Source organism: Phoxinus phoxinus, assembly GCF_949152265.1.
Source record: "Phoxinus phoxinus genome assembly, chromosome: 5".
In the NCBI taxonomy this organism is placed as follows: Eukaryota; Metazoa; Chordata; class Actinopteri; order Cypriniformes; family Leuciscidae; genus Phoxinus; species Phoxinus phoxinus.
The window spans coordinates 19,778,007-19,798,478 of NC_136880.1; the positions used below are offsets into that span (position 1 = coordinate 19,778,007).

At 36.7% G+C, this 20,472-nt stretch overlaps 2 protein-coding genes across 3 annotated transcripts in view; one reads left to right on the plus strand and one right to left on the minus strand.

Moving 5' to 3' along the window:
* Window positions 1-4,744: 4,744 nt before the first annotated feature.
* On the minus strand, window positions 4,745-15,533 carry prtfdc1b (phosphoribosyl transferase domain containing 1b). 2 transcript variants are annotated; one of them, XM_079614175.1, is made up of 9 exons: window positions 15,294-15,533; window positions 14,983-15,089; window positions 13,846-14,029; window positions 12,451-12,516; window positions 10,015-10,032; window positions 8,904-8,986; window positions 8,700-8,746; window positions 7,937-8,013; window positions 4,745-5,623 (listed from the first exon to the last, which is right to left on the minus strand). In XM_079614175.1, the coding sequence occupies exons 1-9, from the start codon at window positions 15,351-15,353 to the stop codon at window positions 5,576-5,578; spliced, it is 690 nt and encodes a 229-aa protein (XP_079470301.1). In that variant the 5' UTR covers window positions 15,354-15,533; the 3' UTR covers window positions 4,745-5,575. The 2 variants fall into 2 exon arrangements, with proteins under 2 accessions (XP_079470301.1, XP_079470302.1); XM_079614176.1 differs by lacking the exon at window positions 10,015-10,032.
* A 2,928-nt stretch (window positions 15,534-18,461) lies between these two features.
* gpr158b (G protein-coupled receptor 158b) overlaps window positions 18,462-20,472 on the plus strand; it is a 53,477-nt gene continuing 51,466 nt past the window's right edge. The window contains exon 1 of the mRNA XM_079614231.1: window positions 18,462-19,977. Coding sequence (XP_079470357.1) covers window positions 19,079-19,977 — 899 coding nt within the window. The 5' untranslated portion in view covers window positions 18,462-19,078. The remainder of the gene's footprint in view (window positions 19,978-20,472) is intronic.

Below are 20,472 nucleotides of genomic sequence, written 5' to 3' on the forward strand. Positions count from 1 at the left end.
ATGGATGATGGATGGATGGATGGATGGATGGATGGATGGATGGATGGATGGATGGATGGATGGATGGATGGATGGATGGATGATGGATGGATGGATGGATGGATGATGGATGGATGGATGGATGGATGGATGGATGGATGGATGGATGGATGGATGGATGGATGGATGGATGGATGGATGGATGGATGGATGGATGGATGGATGGATGGATGGATGGATAGATAGATAGAGATCCTCTAAAAAATATGTTTGAAGAAAAAATGATTGGTTCGGTTAGTTGTTAATAAGTCATTGTACATATTCAGAAACACAAAGAAAGAAAAAGAGAGAGAGAGAGCAGGCAGTAACTTGAAAAGAGAGCCCTGTGAAAAGTGTTCAGTTTCTAGAGGCTCGCACAAATGTTCCTTTCATTCATGGCCAGCCGAAGGGGCCACCTGTTTCAGGGATTGGGTGGCCTTTGTTCCGAGGTCGTCCTGACCAGGGACTTTCACAATACTTCCCAGCCCAGGGAATTCCTCTCTCTGCAGTCTGATCTGGAATGGAGCTCAAACAACGGCAGACACTCTCTCGGGAAGCAGCCTTACCAGGAAGAATGTCAGTCAGCTGCATGTCCTTCTTGTGACCAACTTGGAAATACGCCTGCCAGTTATAACTTGAAAACAGGAACAGTGTCCATCTTTGTTTAGCCTGAGTCTATCCAAATTCAGTTTAAACAGTGCAGAAAAGCAAGCTTACGTGTTTGGGAGGGTGTCTTTAGACATATGTGACTCCCAGAGAGATTATATTACGCTTCATACTCAGATTATCTTGCCCTTTGTTATATTGCGGAAACAGATTTTTGATACCACGGTTTCTTCAACTTCACTTACACACTCCTCAGAGGACCAGTGCATTGAAATAGTGAACAAACCCATCTAAAACGGTGGTTAAACAGCCAAACAGGGAGAGTGACGCTTTGTTTTCCAAGCACACTGAAACTCCCTCTTGCTGTTGAGATGCGGGAGTCATATGTCAGGTGTATGAATAAGGCACGACGGCTCCGCCCATCTTCTATTGTGAATGTCCACTCACTCTATCGATGCCCCACTTTTATTTATCTTTCAAATCATGAGAACAAAACTAAAACTTCAGGATAATCAGGGCGCCAGCTACATGTTGCTTTTGTGTGCTCCTTCGTTTTGTGGAAGCCTTAGATGAGGCTTTAAAAACTATATTTTTACAGAGTCAGTGGTGGTTGCTTGCCATGTGGCATTGCCATTGGCCATGTGGTTTCTAAGGTGTTCTGAGTGGTGTGTTGCTTTCCAGCTGCTTTGACCAGAGCACCCTGTGGGTTGTTAGGACCTTGCTTATATAGCCCAGGTCAAAGGAACCCAACGTCTGATAATCTGGTACATATGATCGGGGCTTCTGTAAATTGTTGCTGTAAAGTGTATTATTTGGGCTGTAAACTACTTTTAGAAGAAATTCTGGTTATATGTTACTAATCTAAGGCCTGTTTTTGGGCAGCATTACATTATCATAACAGGAGTTATAAGTTATAACATAATTTGGCAAGTTAGTGAGTGATTTAAGGATTTTAGATAGGCTATATTTAGGCTACAATCGGTTTGTTGAAGTTTGGCCTGTTCTCTCTGCAGACATTCAAGGAGGCAACAATTATTTTTAGTCATTTTCTGGAGTATCTAGTCTAGACAAAGAAGCCTCAAACCTCCAACAGAACCATTTGAATACACAATTCATTGTCTATCTTTAATTTAAGGCCAGAGCTGATTCATTACTGAAATGTATGTTATTCCACATATACGCCACTTTAACAGGAAACTCACAGCCTGTTACATTACAGGAGGATAAAATATGTCATGACTCACTTCCTTGAAACCAAAAACTTTTCATTAAATGGCGGTTGTATGCTTTCATTTGGGTGGAGACTGGGCCAAAGTAGGCACGATAAGGGCTTGAGGTATACAGGTCCTATGAGTTGTCCACAGGTCTAGTGTATTTTGGTCTCTACATGGACCAGTTGAAAGTTCGCCTAAAAGTATAGTGAACTAACTTGAAAAATTATTCAGCGTTTTTTGTCCATACAATGAAATTCAATGGGGTCCAATCTTATTTTGGCCTCCCATTGCCAGTCGTCTTTTGAGATCCACGGTCGTGAAGTTTTCAATTTTGGGTGTGTACACTCTTGAAAAGGGTTCAATGGGGTTCTATATAGAACCCTATAGGACTCAATTTTAAAGAACCCTTTATGCAAAAAAAAAAAAAATCTATATAGGTAGAAATGTCTTAAATGATTGCATAACACTTTCATGTTTAATGGGTTATTACATTTTTGCTAGTGATAAAGTATGTTTACGAGCGGTTTACTTAATGAAATTTAGCTACAAATAAAAATTATTTGAAACAAAATTAATTAAAATTGAATCCCATGATTGGAACTCCTAAAATTTTCTATAAGCGCATGACAGAACCCTTCAAGGTTCTATATAGAACATTTTATTCTAAGAGTGACTATCCCTTTTGTCTATGGGATTTTTTAAATAATAATAATAATAAAAAAAAACTTGGATGTGAGCAAATAGAAAGTAAAATGGTTTAGGAATTTGTTCAAATACATAATTCTAAGTATGAGCAATAGTGTACATTACCTCACGGTCTTATATTTATGCTTTTTCTATTTTTGTCCATCCTTGTGAGCTGCTAAACAGTCTTTCGTTAATGACAATGATAATAAAGATCTGTATTCTATTCTAGTACCAGTAAACACAACTAATTTTGTTAGGGATATCAGTCAACCCACTTATATTAATAGCTCTGGAGCCCTGAACAATGAACAAGCAGCCTATCATGGTATGACTCATTACTGACTTTATTTCCTGCATTCGAATGACTTTGTTTGCGAAAAGCCAAAGGATGCCTTCACCTCACAAAGTGTGTTGCCATCTGTTAAACACACAGGGGGATTTCAAATGACATGAACAGCAGTCTTGTGGGAGTCTTTAGTTCTAATGAGGGCAAGAAATATCAAGCCATTTAACAGGACCATGCACATCCGTATGCAAACACCATTCACTTATAACCTTCCCAAATTCCAGGATGAAATGGTCTCCACACCACACGCACTGCTAAACAATAAAATGGGACCATGCCTTTACTCATTTAGCAGTGAGTGCCGAGACAATTTCATGAACACCAGAATGAAGACTAAAGGTGTTCATGGCCTCTCAATCACTTTTACACATTCGTGAATCTTTATTGGAAGTGCATAGTGGATCTAAAAGGCAAATTGAAGCCAAATTCCTAATTAGGGTCCATTTTCTTCTGTAATTTTAGTCACAAATTGTATGTTAAACTTCAAATCACTGGCCTGTTTCACGTATCAATTGATGATGTTGGCTTGACAAAATTACAAAGCACTGCTATTGTATAATCTGTTTTTCAAAACTACTAACTCTTTTTTGACTGTAACAACTTTTCGAGCTACATTTACCAATCTTAGCACGGTCCTTCAGTCTGTTTTGACTTGGGAGGTTTAAATATGGCCTATGCCTTATTTCTGATGATCTAATAAACCCAAGAGACTTCTATTAAAATATCTGACTGCAATTCCAGCTGTGTCCACTAAACTTGGCACAGACATTCAGACAGTTCTGACTTTAGCAAACTACTCTTCCACATACTGTTGTTACTTCAGTACATAGGGAAGTACACTCTTTAAAATAAAGGTTCCAAAAGGGGGTTTTCACAGCTATGCAATTTGAGAACCATTTCAGTGAATAGATCTTAATTTTTTTTTTTTTGTGTGTGTGTGTGTGTGTGTGTAGAACCTTTTTATAAAACGGATAGTTCCAGTCCTTGATTCTGATTGGTTGAACTTGAGCCGCGTTCAGGGTTCGAAGCCATTGTAAATTACTCAACAAACATACACCTCTGTGACCGCATTACATTAGTATTACTGCGCAACTGCCGCTTGTGATTCTTTTGTTGCTTGGCGGAGGAATAAATGTGTTAATAACGTTGTATTTTTTGTTGCTGGTGTTTCTTTTATGAATAAAATAAATACTAAAATGAATATTTTTTATGGAGTAACCGTTTAATATAGCAATACTCCGCGTCGTGCCTATGCCAACGCCCCTTAGCTGTTCTAAATCCACTGTAAAACACAGCTTCACGGGGCTTATTGCTTTATTCTTCTATAAAGATATTTTTGTCCAATGAAAAGGTTCTATGGATGTTCATGGAACCATAAAAGCCAATAAAGAACCTTTTCATTGCACTTTCAGATGCTGCCACTGTACAGATCTTGAAGTATTCAAACGAAATAATGTCTTTATAAGCTTAAAACTTCTAGGCCCTTTCAAACATCTTTCAGGAAATGCTTTGTCAAGTCAACAAGACTATAGCGACGAATATGAGTATGATACTACTGTCATACCTGTTGTGCATGAATTTAGGGTGCTTTTACCTGAAACTGGACATTGTATCTGAGACAGAAACGCACCACATAATTCCCCTGCACTGAACATCAGACAAGCAAAAGAGGCTGGGCACAGGAAACAATGAACAACAGACGTTGTTACATAACACACACCCAGGCAAACTCTGTTCCACTTCACCCAATTGTGTGTGTACAGGTGTGCGGCATGTTTGAGTGTGTCTTACTGAAGTATGACTGCTGCTCTCCATTACAATACCACAGCAAATGATCCATAACAGGCACGCTTTCATCTGTATTCTCGAACACAGAATGCAAAAAAAAGTGACGTACATTAATACAAATGCATAATATTTTAATGTTGTTAAACGAAGAGGTTATAAAATGTAGCAAAATTTCACATGAATGTAAACAAATTAATTTCACAAAAGTTGGCCACCAATTTCTTAAGCTGTAGTTCACGTATTGTAGCGTCTGAAAGGCAATTGCTGATGAATTTATTGTATTGCTCAGTATTGTGAGAAGTATATTTAATTCACAGTATAAGTAAACAACTTCCCATTATTGAATGGAACACAATTCAATTTACATTGTATTGCATTGTAATGAAACCCTATTATGAAGGCATAAAAATGAGACCCATGGAAGCACCCCTTAGTCTTAAAGGGATAGTTCACACAAAAATTACAATTCTGTCATTATTTACACTGTGAAAAAAGTTAAGTTGCTGGAAGTAAAATGTAAAATCTTGCCTAGTTAAATCTTATTTAACGTCATGTTTAAATTGGTTAAATTATTACATGAAAAACATGTTTCTATTACTTTTTTTTTAAACCTTTTTTTACAGTGTAATCACCCTCATGTCGCACCAAAACCAAAAGACTTCTGTTCAACTATCCCTTTATTGACTAAATACTAACATTCAGAATACTAATAGTAGTATGTCAGTATGCTATTTCTGCAGTATGTATACTGTAATGTATACTGTGCAGTATTCAATCACTTGTAACCCAGTACTCCATTTCTAACTTAGCCAATTAAACTGGTCCATATTGAGGAGGATCGTTTGAGAACCGCGTGAGATCCATGGACCCCTTCCATCAGCATTCAGATACTCATGCAAGAGTGAGATCATCATCTTCAGATCTTGTATTTCAGTTTCCCTCCGTCACTGATCACGCAGATGTGCTGTGAGTGGCGGGAGAGAAAGATAATAGTAAGCCATTTAAGGGGACAACCGCAAAGTACAATAATGTACGCAAAGATAGCTAACATGTTCATTATCCGTTAACAAAGCTGTCAGCAGATTTCGAAACAGATAAATGAAGACCTAACACTGTTTACTGGCCAAGAAAGCTTAGTAATCAGGCGAGGTTGGTCTCTAAATGCCCCAATATCACTAACCGAAAAACATCCTCAAAAATGACTGATTTATGGCACTCTTCACAGCCAGCATTGCATGTGCAGTCATAAGTGCGCGTCACAGAACACTGACTGTTTCTGTAGCAACCGGAGCTTCAAAAGGCCGCTGAGTGACCATAGATATGTATATGAAGATCCCACATTCCGCCGCTGCACATTTTAGAGTGGCCTTTTATAGTGGCCAGCCTAAGGCACACCTGAGCAATGATCATGCTGTCTAATCAGCATCATGATATGCCACACCTGTGAGGTGGATGGATTATCTCAGCAAAGGAGAAGTGCTCACTAACACAGATTTTTGAACAATATTTGAGAGAAATAGGCCTTTTGTGTACATAGAAAAAGTCTTAGATCTTTGAGTTCATGAAAAATGGGGACAAAAACAAAAGTGTTGCGTTTATCATTTTGTTCAGTGTATACATATGGCAGTGACGTGTTGACTTTACCAATCTGTGATTGGCTCTTTTATATAGAAGGCGGGACGTATTTCGCATTGCACTTTCTCCTAGTAATATGAGTGCACATCATTATATCATTATATCTAGGCTGAATCCAAAATCACCCCATATACCCTCAAATAGGGTGTTATTTGAGGGGAGAGCCATTTTTAGTGGAGTCCGAAACCATAGTGGACGTTATTGAGTGCACATCAATCCCACATTGCACTGCAATAACGAGCGTGAAACCCAGGTGCGCTCAACGGCTGTCTGAATTGGCTCACTCGTTTTCATTCACTCTATCAAGTATTAGTGGACTAACGTAGGGAATAGTCAATAAGGGTTTAGGGGGCGATTTCAGATTCAGCCCTAGTCTTTGTTTGGGTGTTAGCATGTTGCTAAGCTAATGATACGATACTTAAGCATAAAAATATAAAACAATATGTTAGACAGTCTACAATTTTAATTAGACAACTTTATAAATACTTTTGGGTTTGATATAATAGAAGAATAGAGTAGAACATTTATCACATTCACGGTTTGTTGATGTCAGTTAATGGTTAAATCACAAGCAGCTAAACAAATAAAATATTTTTTATTTTGTCTTTTTTCTTTAAAATTCAATTTAATTTTACATTTTCAGATTTAATTACACCACCTTTTACAAGTTATATTCAGCAAGGAAAAATCGAATTGATCAAAAATACCAGTAAAGACTTTTACATTGTTTCCAACGACTTCTATTTTAAATAAATGCTGTTGTTTGTTTTACTTTCTATTCAACGAATCCTGCAAAAAATATTGAAATGTTACAAAAAATACCAATACATAATAATAATAAATTCAAATCATCAAATGATGCTGAAAATTCAGCTTTACCAACACAGGAATAATTTTTTTTTATTTTTGTTATTTTTAAATTTGTAATAAGTTAGTTTCGCTGCATTTTGATGAAAAATACATGGAGTCTGGATGAGCATGAGACTTCTGTCAAAAAAAAATTAAAAATACTTTTTTCTGCAAAATGCTTTCTAGGTGGGCAGATCACAAGATTTTGGAGCGTGCTGCTGTCTACGATGTATGCATGTGAGAGATAGATACTAGATTGCTGGATAATTGAGTTGAACAGCCCGGGGCATTCTCTGAAGTGGGTGTCATTTTTCACAACGGCTCACTTACCCCTAGCAACCAGCCCTCCAAATGGAGACAAATGGACAACTGTGCCGCAGCAGAGAGACTTTTCTTCCTAATTCTCACCCTGCTAATGCTGTCTGTCATTTCACGCTTTGGGTAGACATTACAGGCTTAGTTCAGTAATACGTCACCGCAGTTCAAGCAAACAAACTCATTTATGCTTCAAAGAGAAGTTCTGTGCATTTCTCCACAGCAAGTGTGTGCCTTCGATACGCTGATCTCACACCAGTTGTCACTTCTAGACTTTGGAATATGTAGACATATGGAGCGAGTCCCTCGTTTGGGGAGATTCCCACAATAAGCTTTCAAAAAAGCTCTTTGCCAGAAGTGACGAACGATATTTAAGAACACTTTTTATACGCTGAGTTAACATATCAGCATGTCAGTTTCAGTCAGTGTAACATTTAACCGTTTAAATGTAGGCAAATATTGATAAAGGGGCTCTTACATTGAGATCTCGAAAGTATTCATTGTAATCCAATGCATAGCCAACCACAAAACGATTGGAGATCTCAAATCCAACATCTGGAACAAATAGCGCACAAAAGAAAAGGAAATGTTAATCTGTACTTGTGATATTTTGGTTTTTCAACAACAATAAAAATTGTGGGAAACAACAAAAAAAGAAAACAACAGTCAGGCAGCTTTAACCCTGTAAAGCCTGACATGAAATAACAGTCATACATGTATTACCTTATCTAAAAAATGGTTTGCCTATCTTGTTTGTTGTTAAGTGTTATATTTAAAGCATCAGGCTTGTATGGCTCATATTGTAAGATATAGAGCTCATTACAACACTTTAATTTTATTCACATGTCCAAACTGAGCAAAAATATGCAATTGGGTGCAGTTGCTGACATTTATAAGTATGATGAAATTCTGATCTTCATCTTGAAATAATCCTATTCCTAACAATGTAACAGTTACTGTCATGTTAACTATATGAATTTCTGTAAAGATTCACAGCAAACCACAACCCGAAGGTCTACATTTTTACAATTATACTAAAAGGCCTTTTACTTGATAAAAAGTATGTAGCATCTACATGTAGTAGATTGTGTACAACAGGATCTTCAGCAAATTTTTGATCATTTAGAGGCCTGTGCAACAAATATAATACAATAGGCTTTATAAAAGTATATTATATAAGTACATTGTTATACATACACAATTACATTGGCCATTATGCAGAGTTTGTACTCATCACTTACAGTCTGGCAGATAACCTGTCCCACTAGGCACCCTTTTCACCAACAACCTGACAATACAAACAAACATGTGCACGTCTTCACCAATAATATAAACATATCAACACATGCGCACACATACACAGTCCTACTGTACTGACCAGGTAAAGGAAACACAAAAGTATAGCTCAGGCCTGTACTGATCTATTAGTCTGTGGACTGACTTACCCAGCTACTTTGATCATTTTGGGCTTGAAGGCTTCAACGTGATCCAGCAGAGTCTTCATGGTCTTCCCAGTGTCCACGATGGCCTGTGGGAAGCAGGAGGACACTGAGATGAAGGCTGTCACACACTATCAGCTTAAGAAGCAAACTCGACAGAACTTAAGAAGTCTTGGCACTACATGAAATAATGACAAAATAAACACTAGAATGCTTGAGTTCACTGTTTTATCAAACATTACTGTAGTCCATATCTATAAGTCACAATCATTAGGGTTGGTGTAGTATTTTGTCCTACCACCCGCTATTTTATAGTATATTATCTAAATGTTTGAGGTTGGTAAGATGTTTTTAATGTTTATGAAAGAAGTCTTATGCTCACCAAGGCTGTATTTACTTGATCAAAAATAGTTATATTGTGAAAAATTTCAAATAATGGTTTTCAATTTCAAGATATTTTATAATGTACATTTTACAATTTTTTGTGGAAACTGTGATAAAAAAAAAAATCAGGATTTTTTATGAATAGAAAGCTCAAAAGAACATTTATTTGAAATATAAATCTTTTGTAACATTATAAATGTCTTTACTGTCACTCTTGATCAATTAATGCATCCTTGCTGAATAAAAGTATTCATTTCTTTCTTTTAAAAAAATCATTCTGACCCTGCATTGTATTAATCATAGGATTATTATACAGTACATGCAAATATAATACATTTAATGTAGGTTTTGACAGAAATGTGAACGTTTACATACTTCTGTAGCTGTATCAGACTGTAAACAAGATAATCAGATGTATTGCATCAAGTGAATTTATTATTTAATATCAAATCAAAACTAAATGTAAGGCACATATGGCATTATTAAATGTGAAAAGTTTGCAAAACAAGGCAATTAAGACTGAAAAAAACAATCATCTGGCTTCTAAGTCGTATGGAATGAATGCTTGGATAAGTGGAGGCACAAAATGGTGCATGCTTGACTGACCAGGGCAGAAAGCAGAGGAATTTGCTATGAAGCATCGGAAAGGCCTCTGTTTATTTGAAAGGATATTAAAGTGATTGAGGGAGTGAGTTTATCCAGACAGACAGAGCTCATCTCACAGCAGACGTACCTCCACAATCAGGACGTTCTTCAGTACATGTGAAGAGACAGACAGGAGATGCGTGACTGAATACACTGAACGCTCACGTCAACATCACAGCATTGAGTTAACACAATACGAAGACTGTTTAGGTTACAATAAGGGTGGGGAAAAGGTCATACTGTGTTAGAGTAATGACAATTACCACATTAAATTACAGGAATTACAAAAACAAAACTTAAACCTAAAATATCTGCATACATTGTGCTAATGAGAATATGTGTGAATGTATGTAATCATTTTAAATATAATTTCTTTGGGGTAAAACGTGACCTGTTTCCATGGGATTTAATTTTGGGATTTTCTATTTTTAACAATTATGTGATGAACAGCAATGAACATTTGTATAAAATGTGTTTATTACTGCGTAGACCACCAAATAAACTACACTGCTTTATGGACTCTATTTCCCAGCATGTATATTTCCAAGATTATAAACAGTGTGGTTTCATATTCATGTGTAAATAAAAAAAAGAAAAGCTATTTTACTAAAGATCTCGGTCTGTATCACACTCACACACTGTATCACAATCCTGAGCTCTTCTGGGAAATCCAATTACTTGAGCAACTGAGCAGATCGATCCTCTTACTGAAGAATTAGACATCATAAACCTTTGACGAACTGTAACCACTCAGTCATGTCTAGCACAAGAGCACACACACACACACGCATTCAGAGTTACAGCACAATCAGTTACTGAAGGAAAAAAGAAATTGTTAAATGAATGGTTGAATTTAAGGTTCATCATAATTATAGTTAATAATAAATATAAAAAAAATGTGAAAAAAAATATGGGCACTTATATAAAATTTGTGCAATTACCCAGAGAAAACGGTATCATTATTAAACAAGGTTTTGAATTTTAATGAAGGGAAAATTGGATAATGATTAGAAAGATTGGGAAATAGATGTCTCTATGCTCACCAAGGCTGCATTTATTTGTTTTTCTATTTTAATATAAGCTGCAAAGCTGAATGTGATGCAAAGCCATTACTCCAGTCTTCAGTGTCTCATGATCCTTCAGAAATCATTCTAATGCTGATGATACTCAGTTATCATCAATGTTGCTTAATATTTTTTTCGGTAACCGAATAGTTGATGGACCCCATTGACTTCCATAGTATTTTTGTTCCTTCTATGGAAGTCAAAGGGGTCCATCAACTGTTCGGTTCATTCTTCAAAATATCTTTCTTTTGTTTTCAACAGAAGAAAGAAATTCATACAGATTTGAAACAACTTGAGGGTGAGTAAATGATGATGACAAAATCTTAATTTTGAAGTGAACTATTCCTTTATGTGATTAATTTACCCCAAAACAAAAGATAACGTATTATAATAATTAAAAATAATATTATTTTTGCCTTACATTTCATCATGAACGCAGACAAGCTCAGTGCAGACTCGTTTTTCATCAGTTCTTTTTTTATGATTTGGAATGTGTGCAAAGGATTGTGGGTGATTAAAGGATGCGAAGGATACACTCGATGCATCCTTCAGAATGAGCTGAATAAAGGACGTGAAATGAAGGCTGCCTTCCAAAGATCCTTCGACTTGATGAGGTGGCAGCCGGGGGGCGCAGCCTCAACGAGTGCTGAACTTTCTGAACCTGCATCCTATTCTTCTGCGGTCCAGAATGGCAGGTTTACTCTACTGTACAGGAATGAATCTGCATTTCCTTCAGACTGAGGCTTATTCATTTCACTTTTGGTGTGAAAAGGTCTTTACGTTTGCCAAAAATAGAACTTAGGTTTATTTTGTTATTAAAACAAACAAGCAAACCCAGCCCAGGTGAGAAAAGGTAACGCAAAAGTAACGCAACACATTACTCTCCATTAAAAGTAACACAATTAGTTACTTTTTAGGGAGTAACGCAATATTGTAACGCATTAGTTATAAAAGTAACTGTAAAAGTAATGCATTACTTTTAAAAATCCCTAACACAGACACACACACACACACACACGCATGTCAATACAAAAACTTCTCACTTTATTTTTATATATTTAACTCAAATTCTGTTTGTTTGGACGGTGGGGAAAAATAGTTAATAGATATGTCTATTAAAATATATATATATAATGTGTAAGTCATATAAACATAACTTTTGCATGTCTTCCTTTGATCTGTTCAACGTGTTTCACAGAAACAGATTAGTCAGTTTTGACCATTTACCTTTCAAACACTGCATTTAAAGTACATTTTCTTACAGCACTCCTAACTTTCATTTTTGCCTTATTAATTTAAATAAAATTTAAAAGCCGTATCTCAAGAAAATATGTCAAGGTCACATTCCACCTCAAAGTCACAAAATATATATATTTTTTACATTTCTCATAAAAAAACAAATCATTTTTTTTTGCATAGTTAGTTGGACAGGTTTGATGAAAGGGCTGAGAATGTTTTACCTTTCCATTCAGCACAGACAGGTTATCTGCTCCTACTATGTGGAGATCTGGAGTTGACTGGTCATTCTGGTTGGAAATCAAGATGAACAAGTCAAATATTATTCGTATTATATTTCTTGTTTCATGTAAAAAACGAAAATAAAAATTTAAATACAACATTTAGTACATATTCACTGGGACCAATGTGTCATGGAAATACTTGTATTATCTACTTTCAATGAGCCAAGCCTAAACATCACATCAATTATTAATGAGTAAGTGGATGAATAAGTGGATGCTTTCCAGACAAAGCGATTTACTTTTAGCATGTACAATAAATACAAATTCTCCTAGATCCGCCTGGGTTTAACAACCACAGGATTTAACTAAAAAATGTCAGCAATGCTGAGAAAAAAATGCCTTCAAAGATGATATAGGAAATCAACTGACAAACACGGAGCATGACAAATATAAAGTCATGACGCCCTCTGTTGACTAAATGCATACAATGCAGTCAACATTCATCAACAACAATCACATTTTATTAGTCAGAAATGAAGCAGAACGAAAGAGAAACTAGGCCTTTTGCGGATACTTGAGTGACCTGTCCTGCAGCCATATTATTAGTTCTCTATTAATGTAAAAAAATACATAAGACCAGGAAAGTGCTAAGAAAATATACACTACTATTCAAAGGTTTGGGATATGATTTTTTTCCTGAAAGTAATTAATACTATTCAGCAAGAACACGTTTAATTGATCAAAAGTGACAGTAAAGACATTTTTAAAAAAAATTATATTTCTAATAAATGCTGTTCTTTTGAACTTTCCATTAATAAAAGAAATTCTGGAAAAAAAAAAAAAAGTATTTTGGTTTCCACAAAAATATTAAGCAGCAGCACAACTGTTTTCATGTGAAACTGACGACTGAAATAATGGCAGCTTTGCCATTACAGGAATAAATTACATTTCAAAATTTGTGAAAATAGAAAACAGTTATTTTAACTTGTGATAATATTTCACAATTTTACAAAGAAGCTTTGGTGAGCATGAGCATGAAAGACTTCTTTCACGAAATTCATTTAAAAAACATTATCTTACCAACCCTAAACTTTGAAATGCTGGTTAATTTAGCTTTTGTTTTATGTCTGGCTTCACATAGCAATTCACATGCATGAAGTAGATGATTCATTAGCACTGTGAAGCCATGCTGAGATAATCAGAAACAAAGTGGCATTTGTAAAAGTAATGCGTTGTGTCTGTGTGAAAGAAACTTGTGATTCATCATATGATCCAAGCAGTGGCTTTTTCAGCATACAAAACGTTTAGGAAAATCACTTTATATTTGCTCAGTACTCAAATTGAGTAGAAAATGGAAAAGCAGGATCGAGAACACTAAACTCCACGTGTGCTCACCAGGTAGCTCTTGAGACGTATGAAGTCCACCCTCATGGGAAGGGTCTTGTTGGAGTTTCGGCACAGGACTTTGATGCAGTCCACCAGGTCAGCGCAGAACTGAAAACCTCCCTTCAGCACACACAACACCACAATGTCATGATCGCCAAGATCTTCCATGATATTTCTTGCCAGTCTCTCGGTCCTGGAAGAAACCCGTGACAGCACAACAAAGTCTAACTGTCCGTTTTGATCAAAACATTTTAGGTTTTCATATTGAATTCAATTAAAGCCAATGTCTATATGCTTCACAGGCAAATATTCCTGGTCAAATAATCAAATTTGAAATGTATCCTCATAATTTAGAACCATACCTAAGCAACAAAACATAATTTTTAACATCATTTTTGGTGAGATTTTCAGTACAAAAGATAATTTAAAGTATAAAATAGCAGATTTTTTTTTTATTCACTAGTAAAACTATAAAAATAACAAGCTAACAAGGCTGTATTATAAATGCTTATCCAAAGTCACTGATAATTGTAGAGTAATTGCAAAATGAACCCACATGCAAATTAACTGTCAGTAACCCCACAAAAGGAAAGGCAGCAATTCATTGCATCATGCAATGGTTGACATGTAGCCATTTCCCAAAAATAAAAATAAATTATTTTAATCTCAAAATACCTTCGTATGACATCAAGAAACACTGATTTCGGAATAAACTAGTAGTCAAATAGATTAATCGCATCTAACATAGAAATTTGTAAATATGTGTGTATATATAAACACACATAGGCTACGGTATAACCAAACTTATGTAATGTGATTAATTAATTTGACAGCACAAATATAAACTGAAACACAGAAGCATTATGCTGTAAATCACTGTAGTTATAATTAAATACTGCAAATAAAGGCATTTGACATCTCAAAAAAGTTGCATTGCTGAAATGTTTTAAAAATGTAATATGAAGTTAAATCTATTCAAATATAAAGCTAGCTTATATTACAAATATTGTTTCGTTTGTTCATATGCAGTAGGTTTCAAAGGTCTAAAAATATTTGGACAAATTAAAAAACAAATAATAGTCATGGTCTGCATGGTGGACGTCATCGGTAAGTGTCTAAATGGCGCCTTAATTACATTTACAGTACCTGTCCATGATAACTCCATGTGGGATGTAGACACAGTCCAGATCCTCCGAGTAGTGCTCGGGATAGGTGAAAAGATCCAGCGGGTACCCGGGCCAGTCATCTGGGATCTAGAAAGCACAGTTGAGCTGAGGCACATGCATTTTATTTTCACGTGTTACAAAGTTTCAGCACCGTGTGTTAGCTACTTTTACAGTATGATTACAACGTTTCCAATGAAGTGAAATCCGCGATGGTTTCACAGTAAAATGTGTAGGCTACACTAAATGAGTTACGTAATTTCTTTGCGATGCTTTTAGTTTTTGCGCACAAACCACAATTCCTTTATCCGTGTCTGTTTGTTTGCGTTCCCATCCTGCCATGTTGGATTCCATCAGCTCGTTGATCTACAAGTTGCCTGTACCCCACGAATGAATTGAACTCTTCTCGCGTCCCGTCCACATCGGTACTGGTGATGACGTCATCGGCAGCGCACAGAATGGGTGTCACCGGTGGCGGAGCTTGGCGTATCGGTATGTGGGGTGCAAGTGAGAAAGTCTGGGTTTCGTGCAATCCCAAGCTCTTGTTCATTACATATTTATCTGAATTAATTTATTATGTATTATTTATAGGCTATGTATCTTACGTTGTTGACTGTGTCAGCTTCACTGTTCACTGTTCAGTTGCTCCATTAAACGCTGTGCAGTGTGCTGTGCATCACCAGTGGGGTAGCCGACGTCAGTGTCATGAGTGGAAACCAGCCAATGAGAATGAGGTGCAATGAATGCAGCGGTCCACTTTAAAACCTTATACATACACTATCCGTTATAGCCAACCGTGCTGATAGCTGATGGTGCTTTTTACTTTGCGTAATTAAATAAAGTCTCTATTGCAAGTCTGCTTTTTACTGAATAATGCGATCAAATTTGTCCTCACAAACCTGGCTGGAATAGCCGAACCTGTTAATTACAAGGGAGTGTCCACATTTTACACATGAGCCTATAGGCTACTTTTTGGCCATATCATTTTTTATTCGTTTATTCCAGGCAATAGCAAAAAAATATATAAAAAATATGAAGGTAGACAATAGCCTATGGTTAAAAAAACAAAAAACAAAAAAACAAATATACAGTATTCAAATATAACAGTCAATTTCAATTCTGCCTAAAAGGGAGTGGGAAGAATACAACTTATTTAATCCCACCCCAGCATCACCATTTGTAATAGATATTTAGGCTTCATATTTACTGTGCTCTCAGATTATTTACAAATAATATATCACGGTGGCGTTACCACAATAACAATTTAGTTTTTATGACAGCAGTTGTTACCAACAATGTAATAGGAGTACAATCCAAACCATGGTTAACGGACAATATCCAACGATGATAATAGACAATATACCAACAATGGTAATAGACAATATCCAACAATGATAATAGACAATATACCAACAATGGTAATAGACAATATACCAACAATGGTAATAGACAATATACCAACAATGGTAATAGACAATATACCAACAATGGTAATAGACAATATACCAACAATGGTAATAGACAATATACCAACAATAGACAATATACCAACAATGGTAATAGACAATATACCAACGACGGTAAGAGACACTGAGCACAGCAATCTTAATTAAAGACTCTCATCTCTATATTTTAACCAGACCCAATGTTTATATAACAGTTTGAATTGATGAATGGTTTGACATTGCTTTAGCAAGTCCAGTTTGTACCAGAGTTTCACTCCACATACTTTTCTATTATATTATAGAATTATTTATATTTAGAATATTATTTCACAATTTCTATAATAATAATAATAATACATCGTTAAAAATATAGAACTATTATACATGTTTTAAATATATTAAAAATAATAATCAAATAATTACATTTTAAATAATAAAAATCGAATACCCTACTTCAAATATGATAATAACATGTTAAAACTACATGATTACAAAACATTTTTAATGTCGATATATGCTCTGTTTATGTTGTGGTTTGCAATAAAATTCTTGATGAAATGCCATGGTGAAAACCTCCATGCTTGAGTTGCATGAGGTTCTTTTTCTCAAATGCAGTGTTTGTTTTTTTTGCCAAACATGAGGTTTTGTGGCCACATTACTCCAGATGGCCTGGTCTTCCTGTAGACGTTGGAACTATATTGCCTTGACATTTGTTTTATTTTTTATTTTATTTTACAAATTTGTGATTACCTTTTTCCATGCTGACATTTAGAGCAGGTGTCTTAAATAGCTTTAAATTGGCTATAAATAATTGCCAGCAGTTCTTTAATCTTGGCATGATGGTGCCATCATGGATCGTGGTACTTCAATGCTTATGATGAAATCAGACCAATTTACTGAGGTTTACAATAGATAGCCTTTCGCTTTACTCATGTTTTCATTTCATTCAAATCGTATGCACTTCATGAAGTGATAAATGTAGGGATGTACTAATATTTGCACAAGAAATTGCTATTCCTGTTTATTTACGCTGTACAAAACATTATAGTGCCATTTGTTGAGTTATGCTGCATTTCTTAGCATTGCTGAAATGAGCCTAAAATCAGTATAGGCCTATATATTCATAATGTTGAAAAAGCTGCACTTTAGACTTGGGGTGCACAGATTCCCAATATTGTATCTAGATTATATATTACTTTTTATTGCCTTTATTCTGAGGCAATTGATGAATCCTAGGTGATTTCAAGTTTTACTGTCCTTGTGGGTAGGCTATATTTTGATGTCTCTCAATATAATCATAACAACAGGATGCTGCAGGTCATTATATTTTAACCACATATACATCTCTCTCTCTCTCTCTCTCTCTCTCACACACACACACACACACACACACACACACACACACACACACACACACACACAAACACACACACACACACACACACACACACACACACACACACATGCTATTATAATTTACATTTATTGTAATTGAAAAGGAGCATAGCGCAATTAATGCCAAGGTCATGAGCTCTGGATGCATCATGCAATGCAAGTTGCTTTGAGATTTAAATAATAAATGGCTTTAATTAAAAAATATGCATCTAATTGTACTCTGTCTAATTGGGAAAAAAAGTTACAACATCATTTTCTGAAATGTAGACATTTTCTGCATGAATTATAAGGTAAATCACTTAAAAATCACACATTTTATAGTACTTTACAGTAAAATTACACATATTGTCTTTTTTGTTGTCATTTTTTATCGTAAATTGTCAGGTAATTTAACAATTTTTTTTTTTTTTTTTAGGCCTACCATTTTTAAATTAAAATGACAAACATATTTACTGTGCAGGTAACGGAACTTGCGACCGCCTTTTCTGCCCTACTGTGACGTTTATTCGAGTGAAAAAACAAGAAAAAAATGTAGGCCATGATTTCGAGAATTGATTGACTGGTTGTGGTTTGCTATTGCTGTGATGTCATGTGAGTGACAGGTAGTCCCGCCCTCACGCCAGTAAACACATCAGAGAAGAGAAGTCTCTGCAAGCTGGAGGGGAAGTTGTTTTGATTAAAGATTAAGAATAATAAAATAAATAACGATGTGCATGGATAAATCATTTATAATAAATATTGCAATATTCAATAAAAAAAAAAAAGAATTGTCCATTTGGATTTCATGGTGACTTTAACCATATATGTAACATGCAACATAGGCTATTCCCATGAGAACATCCCGTACCAATCCCTTGTCTCTCTTCACCCCACCCAAGTGCACAAGATTGGCAGGGGCGAAGACCATTCTCAAGTCTCCAGTAACGAGGGAAAGAGGCTTTTGGAAACAATCAGCCCCCCGCCAGCTCCGAGCGAGCATTCGTTACTGATGGGAGTAGTGAACACTATAGCCTAACCCACGGCAGAAACGATGCTGTAGATATTTGCCACAGTCGATTGCTCTTAAATCTACACGCATGAGGCTTGACGCGCTCGATCCACAGAATGCCCGTTTATCTACAGACGTGGGTGGAGTGGTCGGTGTGTGTATTTGCCTGATTAAAGCATTAGAGTTGAGTAACTTTTGAGAATGCGCGTCTGTTTACGTTGAGCTGAGGAATGGGCGCACTTATGAAGTGAATGTCAATGGAGAATGTTCACGGTCCTCGTTGGCGTCGAGGAATGGATGCATTCCTGCTCTACCTTCTTCTGCTGTTGGGAAACGCGAAGGGATCAAATTATGGCTACGTGGAATGGTCTGAGAGCGATAAAGACCCTGAAATCAAGGCTAAATATCCGATGTACAGCACCGGGGAGACGATGCACCAGCAGACGACCATCTCCAACCCCTTTAGCACCGAGCGAGCGGCGGTGGCGCACAAGCTCGAGGAGGATCTGCCGCGGGTGGTCACCGCTTTCCTGCACACGGGGGACTCGTCCACCCTGGAGCACGTCAGTTGTTCACGGCGGTACGAGCTGAGCAGTCTCCGCGGTGGAGCTCACGCCGCCTCGCACTCCTCCCTCCACGGCATCCTCGACACCATGGCGCACGCCACCAACTTCCTAAACATGCTCCTGCAGTCCAACACATCCAGGGAGCAGTATCTGAGGAGGGATATCCAGTGGTACCACGCGCTGGTGACGAGCATGTTGGAAGGGAACCCTAAAATCCACCGGGCAGTGGTCACATTTCACACGGATTCTCCAGAGGCGCCTGGTCCGCAGGTGTTCCTCCAGGCGACCAGAGGCCAGGAGCGCATAGTGATTCAAGACCTGTCCACCTCCGCGCGCCATCGCCTTAAAAACAGGACGTCTGAGTCCGACTGGTACAACGAGTTTCGGGACCGAAAGAGACCCCAGAGGCTGGCCAAAGGGCGAGGCTTTCCAGCTGCCCAGGGCGGATATTTTCTGGACAGAAGTCATGTCAAGTGGTCTGCGCCCTATCTAGAGTGCAAGCACGGCAGTTTTGTGCCGCACTGGCTCTTAACTCTCTCCGCAGGTTTCTATGGCTTGAAGAATAACACGGCGCCAGAGTTTAGGTAAGACAATGTAATCTATGTTGCTATCCTTTGATTTAAACTTTATATTATTATTAATAATGAGACTAAAATGTCTGATTCAACTCATCCTAAAATGACAATCAAAACTAACTAACTAACTAACTAAATAAAATAAATAAATACATATATATATATACATAAATGACCTATTTAATCATTTAATTATGTCTAAGATTTATTTTTCAGTCTGTCTGTCTGTCTGTCTGTCTGTCTGTCTGTCTGTCTGTCTGTCTGTCTGTCTGTCTGTCTGTCTGTCTGTCTATCTATCTATCTATCTATCTATCTATCTATCTATGTCTATGTCTGTCCGTCTGTCTCTGTCTGATAGCAACCTTCAAACTTTAAACACTTCAAACTCAAGCATTTAAAACTACTGCAAACTTTCTGACCAGGCTTTTTTTCTTATAAGCCAACATCAAAGTTTGTCTTGACTAACTTTTTTAAATTGTAGCAGTTCATCAACACAGACTGAAC